Genomic DNA, 17,038 nt, shown 5'->3' with positions numbered 1-17,038 from the left:
TATCAAACCTGAAGGCAGAAACTATGTTTCTTATAAAACCTTCTGAATGCAGAAATGATATATTTACCTTCTGAATGCAGAAACTATATGTTTCTTATAAAACCTTCTGGAGACAGAAACTAGGCCTATATGTTTCATATAAAACCATATAAAACCTTCTGGAGGCAGAAATGATATGTTATAACACCTTCTGAAGGCAGAAACTATATGTATTTATATAGACGTGTGTGTTCCGGTGTATATGCTTTTCTGAGGACAGGCGTGTGTATTCTTATTTATACGCTTCTCTGAGGACCCTCATGTCCCGCCCCACGTCTGTATCTGATTGGCTTACACCACTAGTCCTCACGAGTCTGTCCCATGACATAACATAACACAAAAAACAAACATGTGTGTTAAATTATTTTGAAGTCAGTTTCCAGCAGTTGAGCGCCATCTATTGGTAAATATATTTTTTTCAGGGTCCAAATCACAGCGGAAAGGGGGGTCCTCGCAACCTTATTGATATCTCAAGGTCCTCGGGAGTACCTGTAAACACGTATGTGTGTGTGTGTGTGTGTGTGTGTGTGTGTGTGTGTGTGTGTGTGTGCGTGCGTGCGTGCGTGCATGTGTGTGAGTACTAGTCTAATAGTAGAGACTCAGCCCCCCCCCCCCCCCCCCCCCCCCCTCTGGACCACCTCCTAGTAGAGACTTCTCTAGGAAGAAGACGAAGATGAGGATTAAGGCGAGACACTGCAGGTGAATAGGCAAATATACTTTTTTTGTTGATTTTGAGATTTTGTTATATTTTGCTTCCTAAACATGTCTTCTATGAAACTAGTGACAATAAAACGTCAATAACACACATTTAGTTGTTCATTTTACTTCATTTTGCCTTATTGCATCCATAAATGTCCACATATTTAATGGGGAAGTGCCTCATTTGCATATATAAACATAAATTATAGAAAACTTGTCTCTACTAGGAGGTGGTCCAGAGGGGGGGGTCTCTACTGGGAGGTGGTCCAGAGGGGGGGGGGGGGGGTCTCTACTAGGAGACTAGTGGTCACACACACACACACACACACACACACACACACACACACACACTGTGGAACAGTGTCTATCTGTCTGTCTGTCTGTCTCTCTGCTGTCTGTCTCTCCGGCTCTGCAGCTGGACCTTCTCAAATAAGCACGGAAAAGCTTTTAAGCTCATAGCTCCAATTTGGGTCCCAAATTGCGGTACAAATGAAGGAGGTGTCTCGGGTAGTGGACTCTAGTTAATATTATGTTCTCTCTGCAATTAGACTGCCCCTCATTCATTCATTCATCCCTATCTGATGCTATCTCTGAAAACAGTTCCTGCGAGCGCAGTCAGTGCACCCGATAACGCTATATATATATAAACCTGCATTCATTCGGAGAGAAAGACCTATTCCACATGCTATTTAGGGTTTGACAATAATTACACTAATATCACTATTTCACAATGAACTATAATGAATTACGGGGGTCATACAGAACACGCGCCAGTGTCTTTATTTCCGCGTTGAAACGAATGCATGTACTGAGGAGCGCTTGTGCCGTAGTAACGATATTCTACCACTGGGCGTCAGCTAAGCATGCTCAGAGCTGTGCGTACACATAAGCACGAAGTCAAGTTCAAGTTGAAATTGATGAATCCCACTCTTTGCTTAGAAATGGTCGTACGCACAGCTTAAGCACATATCTGTGCGTAAGTCACGTTGGTGAATGAGGGCCCTGGTCCCAGTGGTCACTGGATTTCGACATTGTTGTCAAGGAAACGTTGTCGATGTCCAGACACTTGTTTTTTTCTAAAGACCTTGGAGTTGACTGTGGAGTGGACTCACCCTTGGGTACAAAGCCGGGTTGAACTTCAGCCCTGTGGCGTCATCACACAAAAGCTGGAAGACAGAGAAGTGCGTCGGGTTTTAACTTGTTTCCTGTATGTTTCTTGTATTTTCTTTTATCTTGGATCCCATTTTTCTAGTATCTGGCATCATACTGGCAGCCACCCAACAGCCAAAGAATGTTAATGCTGAATATTTCTTTTCAGAATAATTTCATAGTAAGTAAGAGTCCTTTTGAGAGACCTTTGACTGTGTGGTTGCCTGCAGAACTGCAGCCAGCTCAAGTGCCTAGAAATACACATCTTGTTCACTCAAGATTTTGGTCAGGAATAGATCTGTACATTTCCAGATGATAGCAATTGTCATTGTTAAATTATCATCATATTGTTTTGTACCTTACAGCAGTGGTTCTCAACCACAAGGAACCCCACATTAATAGATGGTAGCCCAAGGAACCCCACATTGATAGATGGTAGCTCAAGGAACCCTACATTGATAGATGGTAGCTTTTTAGCAAACAAAGATTGTTGTTGTTAGATGTGATTAAAGGTCCCATGTCTTATAAATGGCCTTTTCCAGTGTTTAGCATTGTTTCCTAGCAATGGGGGATTATATCAATGGGGTCTGTTTCTCTAATTCTCATTTTGACTCATCAGTCTAGTCTCGAGTTCACAAGATCCTCCCTCACTCAACTAAGCTATTCTAATTTTACTGTTTTGCTGACGTGAATAAGGCACTGGTTGTAGTCACAATCAACAATTCGCTCAACAACAGAGCGAGTGGAATTACTTCCTCAAACGCGGGTGCCGACAGACAGCAGATAACGAGCGAGCGAGAGAGAGGGAGAGAGAGCGATAGAGAGGGAGAGAGAGAGAGAGGGAGAGAGAGATAGAGAGGGAGAGAGAGAGAGAGGGACCGCGCGCAGGAGTGTGTGTAAATGTGTGTGTGCGCGTGGATGGAGCTTCTCCCCCACAGTCGGGAGCACTCGCATATCAAAATATCGTTGCGCACGCTCCCACGCGCACACCCATATTCCGATCCGTGCAATAATATTCACAGGGGTATATATTGTAATTTGAAACAAGTTACCAATGCATTGTCCCGTGGGATTATGCCCCCCGCGGCTAAATTAATTAGTATCCCCCTATCTTTCTATCTCTCTCTCTGTCTGCAAGTTGCAGACTGTGGGTGATTGTCACTCAAATCGCTTATGGGCGGAGCCAGGCCAAAACAGCTTCAAATCTTGAAGTGGAAAAATGCTGCTTTTGAGTACTCGATTAGAAATATAAAACAATGAATTTTTTTGAGAAAAACCTTACAGATGTGTTCCATAGACTCACAGGAATTGTGTAAAATTGTCCAAATAGTGAAAGAAACAGTAAGATAGTTCCCCTTTAAGTCCAGAATTCCATAGATATCTAGTTGAGAAGAAAACAGTGGAGAAAGTGACATCAGAAAATTCTCTCATTGGGCCACCGTCTTGTTCATGAAAAAGTTAAATTAAACGATTCCCCATTTTCTGGGGACCCACTTGAACCCCCTCAAGGACCTCTGATTTAATGCAGACTGCACAGCTAAATCAACATGATAGCAGTGGCGGTTCGTCCACTAGGGGCGCTGGTCCGCCGCCCCCCCCTGGTAAAGAGAGCAGGAGAAGAAGAAAATATTTTATTTTAATTTTTATTATTTTAGACCCTAGAAATAAAATAAACATGTTTAAAATGAATAATATTTACTCATTTTAAGTATGTTTGTGTTTCCAATGCACAATATAACGTTAATATATCAAATATAAATAATTGTTTTGTGATTCACAGGAAGTCACTGTCTGATAGAGAATAACTACCTCTTAGGCTGGGCGTAGAGTATCGCGCAGGGCAGGGCGTGCACTCGTATCATCGCTGTATCCTCCCAGCCAATGAAATAGGTCAAGCAAATACATTTCGCCTATCAGTGCGTAACGCACTGTGCGTTGAAATATGATGTAATATGATGGAAGCCGTCGCGTTTTCTAGCGATCATCCAAGCAAGCAGGGTCCTTCCGGATGATCCGGCACCGGCAGTCCGGATATTTTTCTACCTTGACTCTGGTAGCTGGATGCAGCTAACGACTGGGGTATCCTGAAGTAATGGTTTCACCCATAAGTTGGTTTAGCCCAGACTCGTCATTATCAAGAGTCTGGGCTAAACCAACGGTATGGACTGTTACTGGAGTTTCTTTTTGAATGGATTTAAAAGAAGTGGATTATGGCTTGTTCAACAACAACAACAACAACAAGCCTTGTTGTGGACTGGACAGCTGAATATCTCGCCCCATTCAACTCTTGTGATGGTAAGTCTATGTTTAATAGCTAGCCTTGGCTCGTTTAACAATATGCAAAATATGCTGTACAGCCCTGTACTCATACTGAAGTTATTCTTGGTATATACTACATACTACTAGGTCTGATCTTTTGCAGTTCCTTGTGTAACGATAGATTCCACGTCACGCTGTGTGTGAGTAAGAGAGAGAGAAAGAGAGAGAAAGAGAGATAGAGGGGGATACTAATTAATTTCGCCGCGGGGGGCCATAATCACCCGGGACAATATAATGGTAACTTGTTTCAAATGACAAGATATACCTCTGTGATTATTATTGTACGGGCGTGGGAGCATGCACAAATATAGTACAGTGATAATATGCTGAGAGCTAGCGAGAGAGAGAGAGAGAGAGAGAGAGAACGAGAGAGAGAGAGAGAGAGAGAGAGAGAGAGAGAGTAGAGAAGAGAGCGAGAGAGAGCGAGAGAGAGAGAGCGAGAGAGAGAGAGAGAGAGAGAGAGAGAGAGAGATATTTGGGCGTGCATGTTTGTGTAGGCGCTATTGGAAACGTGGCTGCATTGACTGTGATCATTGATTGATGGCAATGGTGATAGTTGTACTGTACCTATTCGGTACATGTTTGCAAAATGTTTGGTATAGCGCCCCCCCCCCTGGAGAAGAATTCACCAGCCGCCACTGCATGATAGGACAACTTGCTCCAAGGGTTATTGCTGACTTTCACAGAATGTTTGGAATGCCAATTTTTCCTCCATGTTGGAAGAGATAATGGTTGCTATGTGTTGATATAGGCTACAGTATGAGAAAATATCAACACAAATTGTATTACTGGCTCTTAACACATTTGGGACCGAATGTGTTACAGCAACAGTAGGCCTATGTTACCTTGGCTATCTGAGGTACACTGGGCAGCTGGTTGAGACCAGCCAGAGATATCCTGTCATGGAGTGTTTTGGTCCTTGACCTGAGAAAAGAAGGAGGGAGATCTCTGGTCAGAATCATTCTCACTCTTTTCATAGGCTTCCCATATGGACAAGGATTATAAGAAGCATATTGTTTCTGCCTTAAAATAGCATTACCTTGTTTATTTAATCTATGTTTCTTAAACTATTATATGTCAGATTATTGGTTGCCCAACCATATAGACAATTCTCTGAATTCCTTGTAGGAATCATTATGGGTTTATAACCACATGTTTTACTTACAAAACTAATTATTTTGGTAGACCAAGTAAAACATTTTGTAGATTTGTTTACATCTCTTCCATATGGTTTGGTAGAATGTTTTACTTTTACTCTTTACTTCTCTCCACCAAGCACTTTTCATTTTTATTTAATTGTCCTTCAACTACCCCAATATAGCCAGATAGTAGGCCAGTACCTGAGCATGATGCGTAGGAACTCCTGTCCCTCTGCCTCCTCGTGTTTTAAAGACATGAGCAGGTTTCCTACGCTGCTACCAGTGCAATAGTAGTTCATATGCTCCTGGATGGAGGAGGGAACATATAGGAGAACTTCAATATCTTACACCAGGTCACATGGAATAAGATCTTTCAAATCAAACTCTTATTAAAGACCAAACACCATATCTGTGAATACAACTGTGATCCCATAGATGGGTTTATCATCTTCCCACAAAATAGCCTAATTAACCACAGCGACAACTAATCAACCAGTAATAAGTCTTACAGGACTAAAGCTTTAACTTTAACAGTCTTTTGACTGAATGGTACCACCACGGTACACCCACCACCCCTCAGCAAGACACCCACAAACACACTCACCCTCCCTAGGAAGTGCTTGCGGTAGGCACGGGCCGTGCTGTTGCACTCTAACCGGTAGCCGTGGCCTCCCCCAGGGCTCATACCACCTTCGACCTCCTCCTCCTCACAGAAACTAGACTCCGAGGAGGTAGGCGTTCCCGCCGGCGCCTCCGCATCCTCGATCCAGTAGCCCCCAAACTGGGGCAGGATAATCTGGGGGTAAGGCCCACCCTTCTCCAACACCTATGTTTTTAAGAGGGAGGGGCAGAGGGAGGGGCGGAGAGAGGGAGGGAGAGGGAGGGAGGGAGAGATGAAGATGAAGATGACCATGAAGATGAAGATGAGAATGGGAACAAGGGAGTGAGGAGTAAAGGAAATGAGAGATAACGTGAGCGAGAAAGGGGGTATGGGGTAAAGAGGGAAGAAGGATAGTGAGATGGAATGAAGAGGGGCAAGAGAAGTGGATCATTTGAAAGTTCTAAAAGCGTTGAGATGTAAAATATAAATATAAACCTCTATCAACACAATAATGCATGGAATACTGCGTAGCGTCACCGTCCAGTTTGATACTGTGTACCTAGTCTCTCAAGACAGACGCGTTCGTTGGCTCCCGCAATTTCCAAACGCTTCTGCCTACCCGCCTGTAATTCAGCAGCTCTGTAAGTGAGTAGGAAATAAGGTGGATATCCAGTCATTCCCCCACTTCCGTATCTCAAGAGCAGTCGCTTAAATAACACCTACTGGAAAACAAATTAGTCTAAGCCAGTGGTGCCCAACCAGTCGATCGCGATCGACAGGTAGATCGCGGGCTGATTTCAAGTAGATCTTGATTAATAAAATTTAATTTTTTTTCTTCTTTTTTTTTTGCAAAATCATCTCTGCCTCTCCTTGTTAACTACAACAAGCAATGCTGTTTGTTATTTAAGATGAGGTCGGACTCGGCACTGACAGATTTGTGTTCATTATGCTGCTTTTATAAAGCCTCAAATGACGGCTTACAATATACAATTTTGGTTGGTAGCTCTCGGCTAGGTGGTAAATTAAAAAGTAGATCTTGGTTCAAAAAAGGTTAGGCACCCCTGGTCTAAGCCTAGCTACTAGCTAGCTGCTGAGCAGAAATGGAAATTCTAAATATATTTTAATATTTTAAAATATTTTTATTGGTTGAATACCTTCCAGTCTGAATAACTTTTCCTGTGGAAGATGATAGTTTCCTCTTCTCACATATTAACAGTCTGAATTATGATTCAATGAAAATTGTTTGAGAGATAGGCTGGCTTGAGAGACTAGATAGGCTGGCTTAAGAGACTAGATAGGCTGGTTTTAGAGATAAACTGACTTGAGAGACTTGATAAACTGGCTTGAGAGATAAACCAGCTTGAGAGACTAGATAAACCGGCTTGAGAGACTAAATAAACTGGCTTGGGAGACTAAATCAGCTTGAGAGACTAGATAAACTGGCCTGAGAGATAAACTGACTTGAGAGACTAGATAAACTGACTTGATAGATAAACTGGCTTGAGAGACTAGATGCACTGACTTGAGAGATAAACTGGCTTGAGAGACTTGATAAACTGACTTGAGAGATAAACTGGCTTGAGAGACTAGATAAACCGGCTTGAGAGACTAGATAAACTGGCTTGAGAGACTAGATCAACTGGCTTGAGAGACTTGATAAATGGGCTTGAGAGATAAACTAGCTTGAGAGATAGACTGGCTTGAGAGATAAACTGTCTTGAGAGATAAACTGACTTGAGAGATAAACTGGCTTGAGAGATAAACTGGCTTGAGAGACTTGATAAACTGGCTTGAGAGATAAACTGGCTTGAGAGACTAGATAAACTGTCTTGAGAGATAAACTGACTTGAGAGACTAGATATACTGGCTTGAGAGATAAACTGAAATGAGAGACTAGATAAACTGACTTGAGAGACTAGATAAACTGACTTGAGAGATAAACTGGCTTGAGAGACTTGATAAACTGGCTTGAGAGACTAGATAAACTGGCTTGAGAGACTAGATAAACTGTCTTGAGAGATAAACTGACTTGAGAGACTAGATAAACTGGCTTGAGAGACTTGATAAACTGGCTTGAGAGATAAACCGGCTTGAGAGACTAGATAGGCTGGCTTGAGTGTCATGGTCCCGGCCAGGGATCCTGTCCGAACAATATGAACAGTGGTTTTCTGCCGCCCTCTAGTGGCCAAGCGCAGCAACTCCAGATATTGGACCTTCTCAGGCCTTTAGTCCTAGGTCTGCTGGATGATATTTATGCTATCTTTAATGCTGTGTTTCCTCTGTTCATGTTGTGTTGTGCGTTTTAGCTTGTGTTTAAAAGGTTTTATCTTTTCATATGTTTCCTTTAAAGGTTCATCTCTTTTACATATGTTTTCTGTAAGTGTTGATAACTTTACATGTGTTTCCTTTAAGGCTCATCCCTTTACACATGTTTTTAACACTTTCTCTGCCAAGGACGCCTAAACTCGTCATTCCCCGCCATGCTCATTCTGCCAATGACGCCGTAACACGTCATTGAGATAAATATTTCAAAAATCTGTGATCGCAATAATTTTTTCCCCCCGGAGACTTGAGATCTACTGTTGATCCCCTCTCAACTCTCCAACGGTTCAAGAGCGCCATCTGGTGGCCGATCGGCGGATCGCCCAAACCGGAAACGGAAGCTGGTGCTCATTCCAATTCGGTCCGATCACTCGCTAATAGTCCCGGGACTCGAGCTAGACACAATGGATAGCAATCCGTTACCAATAACTCGATAAACAACATGATTTGGACGTATATACTATTATACAACCTGGAGAAGGATCGCATATTTCCACATCCCATAATAGGAATATTTTTGCTCCACGGTCATCGCCCAACGCTACGAGGAAGCTACGGTGAGTTTCAGCGTTTTTTTTAACGTGTTCGATACAAACTGATCATATCACCCACACTAGATGAATCATCTAACGTTGGTCACGGAATTATAAACGACCCCCCCCCCCCCCATCCGGTCAACATCAGATGATAAGTAGTAACTTCTAGAAGCATGTCCATTTGAAATTTTTTATCTCGCGCCGATCGCTATCAAACTGTATACAATCATCAATATAATGCATTTAGGGCTATAAATCACGTTATGCAGAAAGGGGTCCTACTAATCACCCCAAAGTACCAGAAAATACCCCAAAATACCCCAATATACCCCAAAGTATACCCCAAAATACCAGAAAATACCCCAAAATACCCCAAAGTATACCCCAAAATACCCCAAAGTACCAGAAAATACCCCAAAATACCCCAAAGTATACCCCAAAATAGCAGAAAATACCCCAAAATACCCCAAAGTATACCCCAAAATACCCCAAAGTACCAGAAAATACCCCAAAATACCCCAAAGTATACCCCAAAATACCAGAAAATACCCCAAAGTACCCCAAAGTACCCCAAAATACCCCGAAGTACCCCAAAATACCCCAAAATACCCCAAAGTACCAGAAAATACCAGAAAATACCCCAAAATACCCTAAAATACCCCAAAGTATACCCCAAAGTACCAAAAAATACCCCAAAATACCCCAAAATACCCTAGAATACCCCAAAGTATACCCCAAAATACCAGAAAATACCAGAAAATACCCCAAAATACCCCAAAGTACCCCAAAATACCCCAAAGTATACCCCAAAGTACCAGAAAATACCAGAAAATACCCCAAAATACCCTAAAATACCCCCAAAGTAAACCCCAAAGTACCAGAAAATACCAGAAAATACCCCCAAAGTACCCCAAAATACCCCAAAGTATACCCCAAAGTACCAGAAAATACCAGAAAATACCCCAAAATACCCCAAAGTATACCGCAAAGTACCAGAAAATACCAGAAAATACCCCAAAATACCCCAAAGTACCCCAAATAGTGTGTAATAGTGTAATAGTAGTAATAGTGTGTAATAGTGTAATAGTGTAATAGTGTGTAATAGTGTAATAGTGTGTAATAGTGTAATAGTGTAATTTTGTGTAATAGTGTGTAATAGTGTAATAGTGTAATAGTGTGTAATAGTGTAATAGTGTGTAATAGTGTGTAATAGTGTAATAGTGTGCTAGTGTAATAGTGTAATAGTGTGTAATAGTGTAATAGTGTAATAGTGTGTAATAGTGTAATAGTGTAATAGTGTGTAATAGTGTGTAATAGTGTAATAGTGTAATAGTGTGTAATAGTGTAATAGTGTGTAATAGTGTAATAGTGTAATTTTGTGTAATAGTGTAATAGTGTAATAGTGTGTAATAGTGTAATAGTGTAATAGTGTGTAATAGTGTAATAGTGTGTAATAGTGTAATAGTGTAATAGTGTAATAGTGTGTAATAGTGTGCTAGTGTAATAGTGTAATGGTGTGTAATAGTGTAATAGTGTGTAATAGTGTAATAGTGTGTAATAGTGTAATAGTGTAATAGTGTGTAATAGTGTAATAGTGTGTAATAGTGTAATAGTGTAATAGTGTGTAATAGTGTAATAGTGTTCTAGTGTAATAGTGTAATGGTGTGTAATAGTGTAATAGTGTAATAGTGTGTAATAGTGTAATAGTGTGTAATAGTGTAATAGTGTGTAATAGTGTAATAGTGTGTAATAGTGTAATAGTGTGCTAGTGTAATAGTGTGTAATAGTGTGTAATAGTGTAATAGTGTGCTAGTGTAATAGTGTAAACGTGTAATAGTGTGCTAGTGTGTAATAGTGTAATAGTGTAATAGTGTGTAATAGTGTAATAGTGTGTAATAGTGTAATAGTGTAATAGTGTGTAATAGTGTTATTACACTATTACACACTATTACACTATTACACTATTACACACTATTACACTATTACACTATTACACACTAGCACACTATTACACTAGCACACTATTACACACTATTACACACTTACACACTATTACACTATTACACTAGCACACTATTACACACTATTACAATATTACACACTATTACACTAGTACACACTATATTACACACTATTACACTATCACACTATTACACTATTACACACTATTACACTATTACACTAGCACACTATTACACTATTACACACTATTACACACTATTACACACTATTACACTATTACACTATTACACACTATTACACTATTACACTATTACACACTATTACACTATTACACTATTACACACTATTACACAAAATTACACTATTACACTATTACACACTATTACACACTATTACACTATTACACACTATTACACTATTACACACTATTACACTATTACACACTATTACAAACTATTACACTATTACACACTATTACACTATTACAAACTATTACACTATTACACACTATTACACTATTACACTATTACACACTATTACACACTATTACACTAGCACACTATTACACTATTACACACTATTACACACTATTACACTATTACACAATATTACACTATTACACTAGCACACTATTACACATTTACACACTATTACACACTATTACACTATTACACACTATTACACTATTACACTATTACACACTATTACACTATTACACACTATTACACTATTACACACTATCACACTATTACACTATTACACACTATTACTACTATTACTACTATTACTACTATTACACTATTACACACTATTTGGGTACTTTGGGGTATTTTGGGGTATTTTCTGGTACTTTGGGGTATTTTGGGGTATACTTTGGGGTATCTTGGGGTATTTTCTGGTATTTTGGGGTATACTTTGGGGTATTTTGGGGTATTTTGGGGTATTTTGGGGTATTTTCTGGTACTTTGGGGTGATTAGTAGGACCCGCAGAAAGCTGCAGAAAACGATAAAAACATACTTATACTTTAGACCGTATTTTAGTATGAATATGTGAATGAAAAAGTATAACGTTGCTACACCCTGAACAATAGATACTTGATGTTGAATGGGCCATAGTAATGTCAATTTAGCAATACAATTTAAAAAGTTATAGCCCTGCAAAAAAGGGGAACTTCTCCATAGACAAATAGAGCTGGCAGAGGATGGTATAATGATGTACATAAGCCTGGCGAAGAAAGTGTTAATAGTGTTAACATCTTTACATATGTTTCCTTTAAGGGTTGTTCTTTTACATAATGTTTTTCCTTTAAGATATTCTCTTTACACATGCTTTTATTTATGATGTGAGTTTTCTTTACTAATTCTGTGTTCACCTGTCTTGGCCATGCCTGGCCTTATACCAGCTGGCACTCATTAGTAATTAGTTCACGGGCACTATTTAGACCTGCCCGTTTCTCACAGTCATTGTCGCGCCGTTGTATTGTATTGCATTGTATTGTATTGATTTGTTTTGCATTGTTTTGTCATTGTTACCACAGTTGTGTTCGGTCACGTACTCACCAGTGTTTCCCCGTGAGTCCGTTCCTACTTAGTCCATATTTTTTCCAGCTCTGCTGAGTATTATTTTCGGGTTTTGCAGTTCGCTTTTGTTTGTAACAGTTTTCAACGTTCATCCTTGTTTGCAACTGCTCAGTAAAAGCCTGTTCACTTCATCCCGTCGCCTCAGCCTCTTCTCTCTCTGCTCGTGTCCTGCACTTGGGCTCTCCTCTTCTATACCAACACCGAACCCTCACATTGAGAGATAAACTGGCTTGAGAGACTAGATAAACTGGCTTGTGAGACTACTGTAAATTATACCATTCACCTTTTAAGGCGAGACAGTACCCCCGAAATCGCCTTTTTGCTTTTTTTCGATGATATTGAGATTTTGTTATATATTGCTTCCTTAACACTTTAACTGCCACACACGAGATATCTCGGGTTTATTTTTATGTGGTTGAAAGCCACTCACGAGATTTCTCTGATTTTTATTTATTTTTTTAGCGATCTGAAATCATATTGCATCACGCGAGCCTACCCGAGTATACACGAGCGGTGCCGGAGATCATATGTGGAAAAAAGCGCCCCCTATCGTCTTTCAGATGACATAAGGGATTTTGGAATGGACTCAATGAAAATGGATGGGGGAAAAATCCGGTACTCCACATTTTCCAGTCCACTGATCCAGCCGGGGTTACCACAGTTCATTCTGGAGACTCTGAGCCCCGCTGATCATGGAGTTCTACTGTATCGCGTTGGATCTATACACTTATCGATTTTTTCAAATGGTGATCAGGAATTGGAATATACCAGTTGGATACCATCTGATGTCAGGTAAGGACTCTATGTTATCAGTGTTAGGATAATCAGACTAATTTTGATGAAGTTATAAGCTGTTTTGTGAAATGGGCTCTTTCGGTTTCACTGTAAAAGTCCGAGAGGAAATGAACACAGCGATTATCCGTGCGCGGCCCGAATGTGCTTGCGTGCACGTATAATATTGATCATCTAGCGTTTATTTGAAAACGATTCATAAAAAGGCAGACGAATATCAACGTTGTGGAATATTCCAGTAAAAGACGATTTTCATAGAATGGTCCAGAATGGGCTGTTTTTTATCTCAAAACGGGTGCTTTTCTAAATGCTCTGAAACGGAAATGACGCGATAAAAACCAATCTGCCTTGACAGCACTGACTGGAAAATAGTCTTTGATAATGCGATGGGCAGATTAGACACATAGCCATAATTTAAAACATAGATTAGGCGATATTAACGTTAACATTGGCGCCGATGGTGGCATTCAGGGGGTAAAAAGGAAAACCCGGCGTGGCACTCAAAGTGTTAACATGTCTTATTTAAAACTAGTGGCAATAAAATATTGAAAACACACAATTAGTTGTTTTTACTTTATTTTACTCCATTTAGTCTGATTGTGTCCATAGATCACAATTACAATACAGAACTTTTCCCAAAAATTTGTTTTCTTACATGCAAGAGATGAAATGTCACATTTCCCTAGCATCTACACACACACCATACTTTCCAAATTTCTTCCTAACTATACCCTGCATCTTTTTACAAAGGGGTTTGTTGATATATCATTCATAGCCTGATTTATAGTACATTTATACCAAAAGACCTGTCAAAAATAGATTTTTTATGACTGTAGACATCATCCTGATTTATGGGATGATAAAAAGACATAGCCACAATCGCTTCTGTAAAAGTTCATTGTGTTATGTGTCAACATAATGAAACAAAAACGCCCATTTTGCATAATATAAGCATAAAATCTCAGAAAACTTGCAATACAATTTTTCTTAGTTGTTATGTACATAACAAACTGGGAAGGTTTCATAGTGATATCTAGTAAAATATTAGTTTAGCCTATTAGGGGGTACTGTCTCACCAACAGATAGTTTCCATTCACATTGTGACTAAAAATACAGTTGGCTGACACCAAATAGGCAGCATTCAGCTTTAATTCCTGTGGTTGGAAATATAACCACTTACAGCACTTACAGTAGCTACAGTATACTTGACTGTAAGTGTGTGTGTGTGTGTGTGTGTGTGTGTGTGTGTGTGTGTGTGTGTGTGTGTGTGTGTGTGTGTGTGTGTGTGTGTGTGTGTGTGTGTGTGTGAAATGAGAGGGCAATGACTCACATCTTCTATCCTTGGGTAGGGGATGTAGTCATCCTGTAAAACAGAGAACAAAACACACATGCACGCACACAACACACACACACACACACACACACACACACACACACACACACACACACACACACACACACACACACACACACACACACACACACACACACACACACACACACACACACACACAAACAGACACACACACAATTAGCAAGACAATCTCAGCATCCCATTTCCCTTAACAGCTTCTACGTTACTTTCACTGAGACAATTACCATACAGTATGAGATCAAGCAAGGGCACCGATACAGACACCAACAGAGGAACTAAAACAAAACAAACTTGTTCTGACACAGAAACCTTGAGGATCAAAATAATGATGCAACAGCCTGAAACACACAGTCATTGGCTAGCATCAACGAGGGCGTGTCACCCTTTCATGATGTCAGAGTTGTAAGACATGCAGGTCTGTTCTTGATTCTGTTAGCCCATGGGGGAATGCTACTATACAGGCATGTAGCTATTTGGCAGTCTGCTAGCGTAGCATGGTGCTAGTGTATGACCTCCAATAATGCTGAGGCCTTGTTGACAGCAGAGCGCTGCAAAGAGCCCACTGTGAGTCATCTAGATGCTGCAGAGGCAAAACACTCTAACCGCAGAGGATCAATGGAATCCTTGGAGGTCGATTCAGCTCAGTGTTCCCCACTGGTTCAGGTGTGTTAGGTTCTGTCAATGTAGTATCGTTTTGGGAGCTAGACCGAAAAAGGCTGTTATCAAATCCATAATTCTTGGGAATTTAGAATGGGCTCCAATTTGGAATCAGCTATTGATACCCAACCCTAATAACCTTGTTGGTTGATCATATTAATTAGAAAACATACAGTTGGCTGAGTACAGAAGTCCTCTCCATCCTGTATTTATCCAGTATTAGTATATTTTATATATTAATAATTAATAATAATAATAATAATAATAATAATAATAATAATAATAATAATAATAATAATAATAATAATAATAATAATAATAATATTAATAATAATAATAATAATAATAATAATAATAATAATAATAATAATAATAATAATAATAATAATAATAATAATAATAAAAAAAATAATAATATGTATGGGAAACACTGCAGTTTCTAATCTATCAATTGAGGACCCAATTGATTTTATACTGCAAAACCATGAGAAACGATATACATGTTCATAAAAAGGTGACAAGACTTTGGAGGCCAATGGCAAAGGGAAAAAGAGGAGTGCTCCAACCACACGTCAAATCACGAGATGAACAGATGACACGGATGAGTAAAGGAGCGCCTTGGATGACATCACACTGAGACCGAGAACATTTTGAATCTGGAAGGTTTCACAGATATGAAATTGTATTGCATCTAGACAAGGAGCAGTGTGTAGTGTGTGTGTGTGTGTTTCCCACACCTTGCATTTCTTGGTTTCCTCAGCTTTAGGGACCTGATTAGGGTCCAAATGCAGCATGAAGATGGAAAGGCAGAAGGGTCAAAAAGCACATTAGCCTTTCGCCAGATATGATGGAAAGATGTTGTTCTCAACATAGCTATTCAAGGACATTCTAACCTCTCTCTCTCCATTCCTTCTCTCACCTCCCCTCCACCGATCTCTGGTCACACTAGCCTGAAGACATCTTTGCCCCCAATACAGTGCATATCTGTGGAGGAGCATTCAAACCCACGTCACCTCTGTTTGCAAATGTATCTCACTTATTTGACTTGGTCAAAGATCAAATTTGTTCAACTTTGACCTGCAAATTTACATGACAAACCGTGGCCACAACATGGATTAACTAAAATACAGGCAGCATCGTTTTCCCCTAGCATTTGAGGAGACTTATAGTGTAGCCAGATGTTGGTGTGACCAAGCCATAAAGTTACAAACCAAAGTATCAGCCGCAAACCAAAACCATCAGCCACAAACCAAAGTATCAGTCACAAACCAAAGTATCAGTCTCAAACCAAAGTACCAGTCACAAACCAAAATCATCAATCACAACCAAAACCATCAGTCACAAACCAAAACCATCAGTCACAAACCAAAACAATCAGCCACAAACCAAAACAAAAGGTTATCCTATAACCTAGTTATATGAATACTGGCAGAGCGTCTCGCTCTTTGCCATTATGAGATAACTCTTATCTCCTAGCACCTACTGTGCTCATGAACAAACAATTTGCACTCACATACACGTGACCAGGCCACGCCCCCGCGTCCTGCTATAAGACGCCGGACATGGTCACACTCTGAACACTGAAAACCCAACCAAGGGACCTCAGGGCGCCAAGAGCGAGACGCTCTGCCAATATTCATATAACTAGGTTATAGGATAACCGTTTGTTATATTATCATACTGGTCATCGCGTCTCGCTCTTTGCCATTATGAGATATGGGACAGAGCAGATGCGTGACCCGACAAGTGTACCCCCTGAGGGCCCGTAAGCCCCACTACCAGGGAGGAGGGGAGTCCCGTCCACCTGCCTGTCCTAACAAAGGGGGGGGGGGGGGCAGTCAACTCCACCAAAGTGCGGAAAAAGGGG

The 17,038-nt window shown here is 40.2% G+C and overlaps 1 protein-coding gene across 8 annotated transcripts in view; it reads right to left on the bottom strand.

Moving 5' to 3' along the window:
- The window catches only part of rap1gap2a (RAP1 GTPase activating protein 2a), a 518,359-nt gene that overhangs the window by 70,121 nt on the left and 431,200 nt on the right, over nucleotides 1-17,038 (bottom strand). For 6 of the 8 annotated variants that reach the window (XM_084313633.1, XM_084313635.1, XM_084313634.1 and 3 more), the window contains 5 exons: nucleotides 14,470-14,502; nucleotides 5,950-6,171; nucleotides 5,547-5,650; nucleotides 5,052-5,130; nucleotides 1,851-1,904 (listed from right to left, as the gene is read on the bottom strand). In XM_084313633.1, the coding sequence (XP_084169759.1) occupies nucleotides 1,851-1,904; nucleotides 5,052-5,130; nucleotides 5,547-5,650; nucleotides 5,950-6,171; nucleotides 14,470-14,502 (492 nt within the window). Of the gene's footprint in view, nucleotides 1-1,850; nucleotides 1,905-5,051; nucleotides 5,131-5,546; nucleotides 5,651-5,949; nucleotides 6,172-14,469; nucleotides 14,503-14,738; nucleotides 14,767-17,038 lie in introns of those variants that run through there. The other 2 variants (XM_084313639.1, XM_084313636.1) reach the window with 2 other exon arrangements.

This window comes from Notolepis coatsorum (genome assembly GCF_963971535.1).
Source record: "Notolepis coatsorum genome assembly, chromosome: 1".
NCBI classification, from domain to species: Eukaryota; Metazoa; Chordata; class Actinopteri; order Aulopiformes; family Paralepididae; genus Notolepis; species Notolepis coatsorum.
The sequence above is the reverse complement of the archived record's forward strand: the minus strand, read 5'-3'. Positions and strand labels throughout refer to the sequence as shown.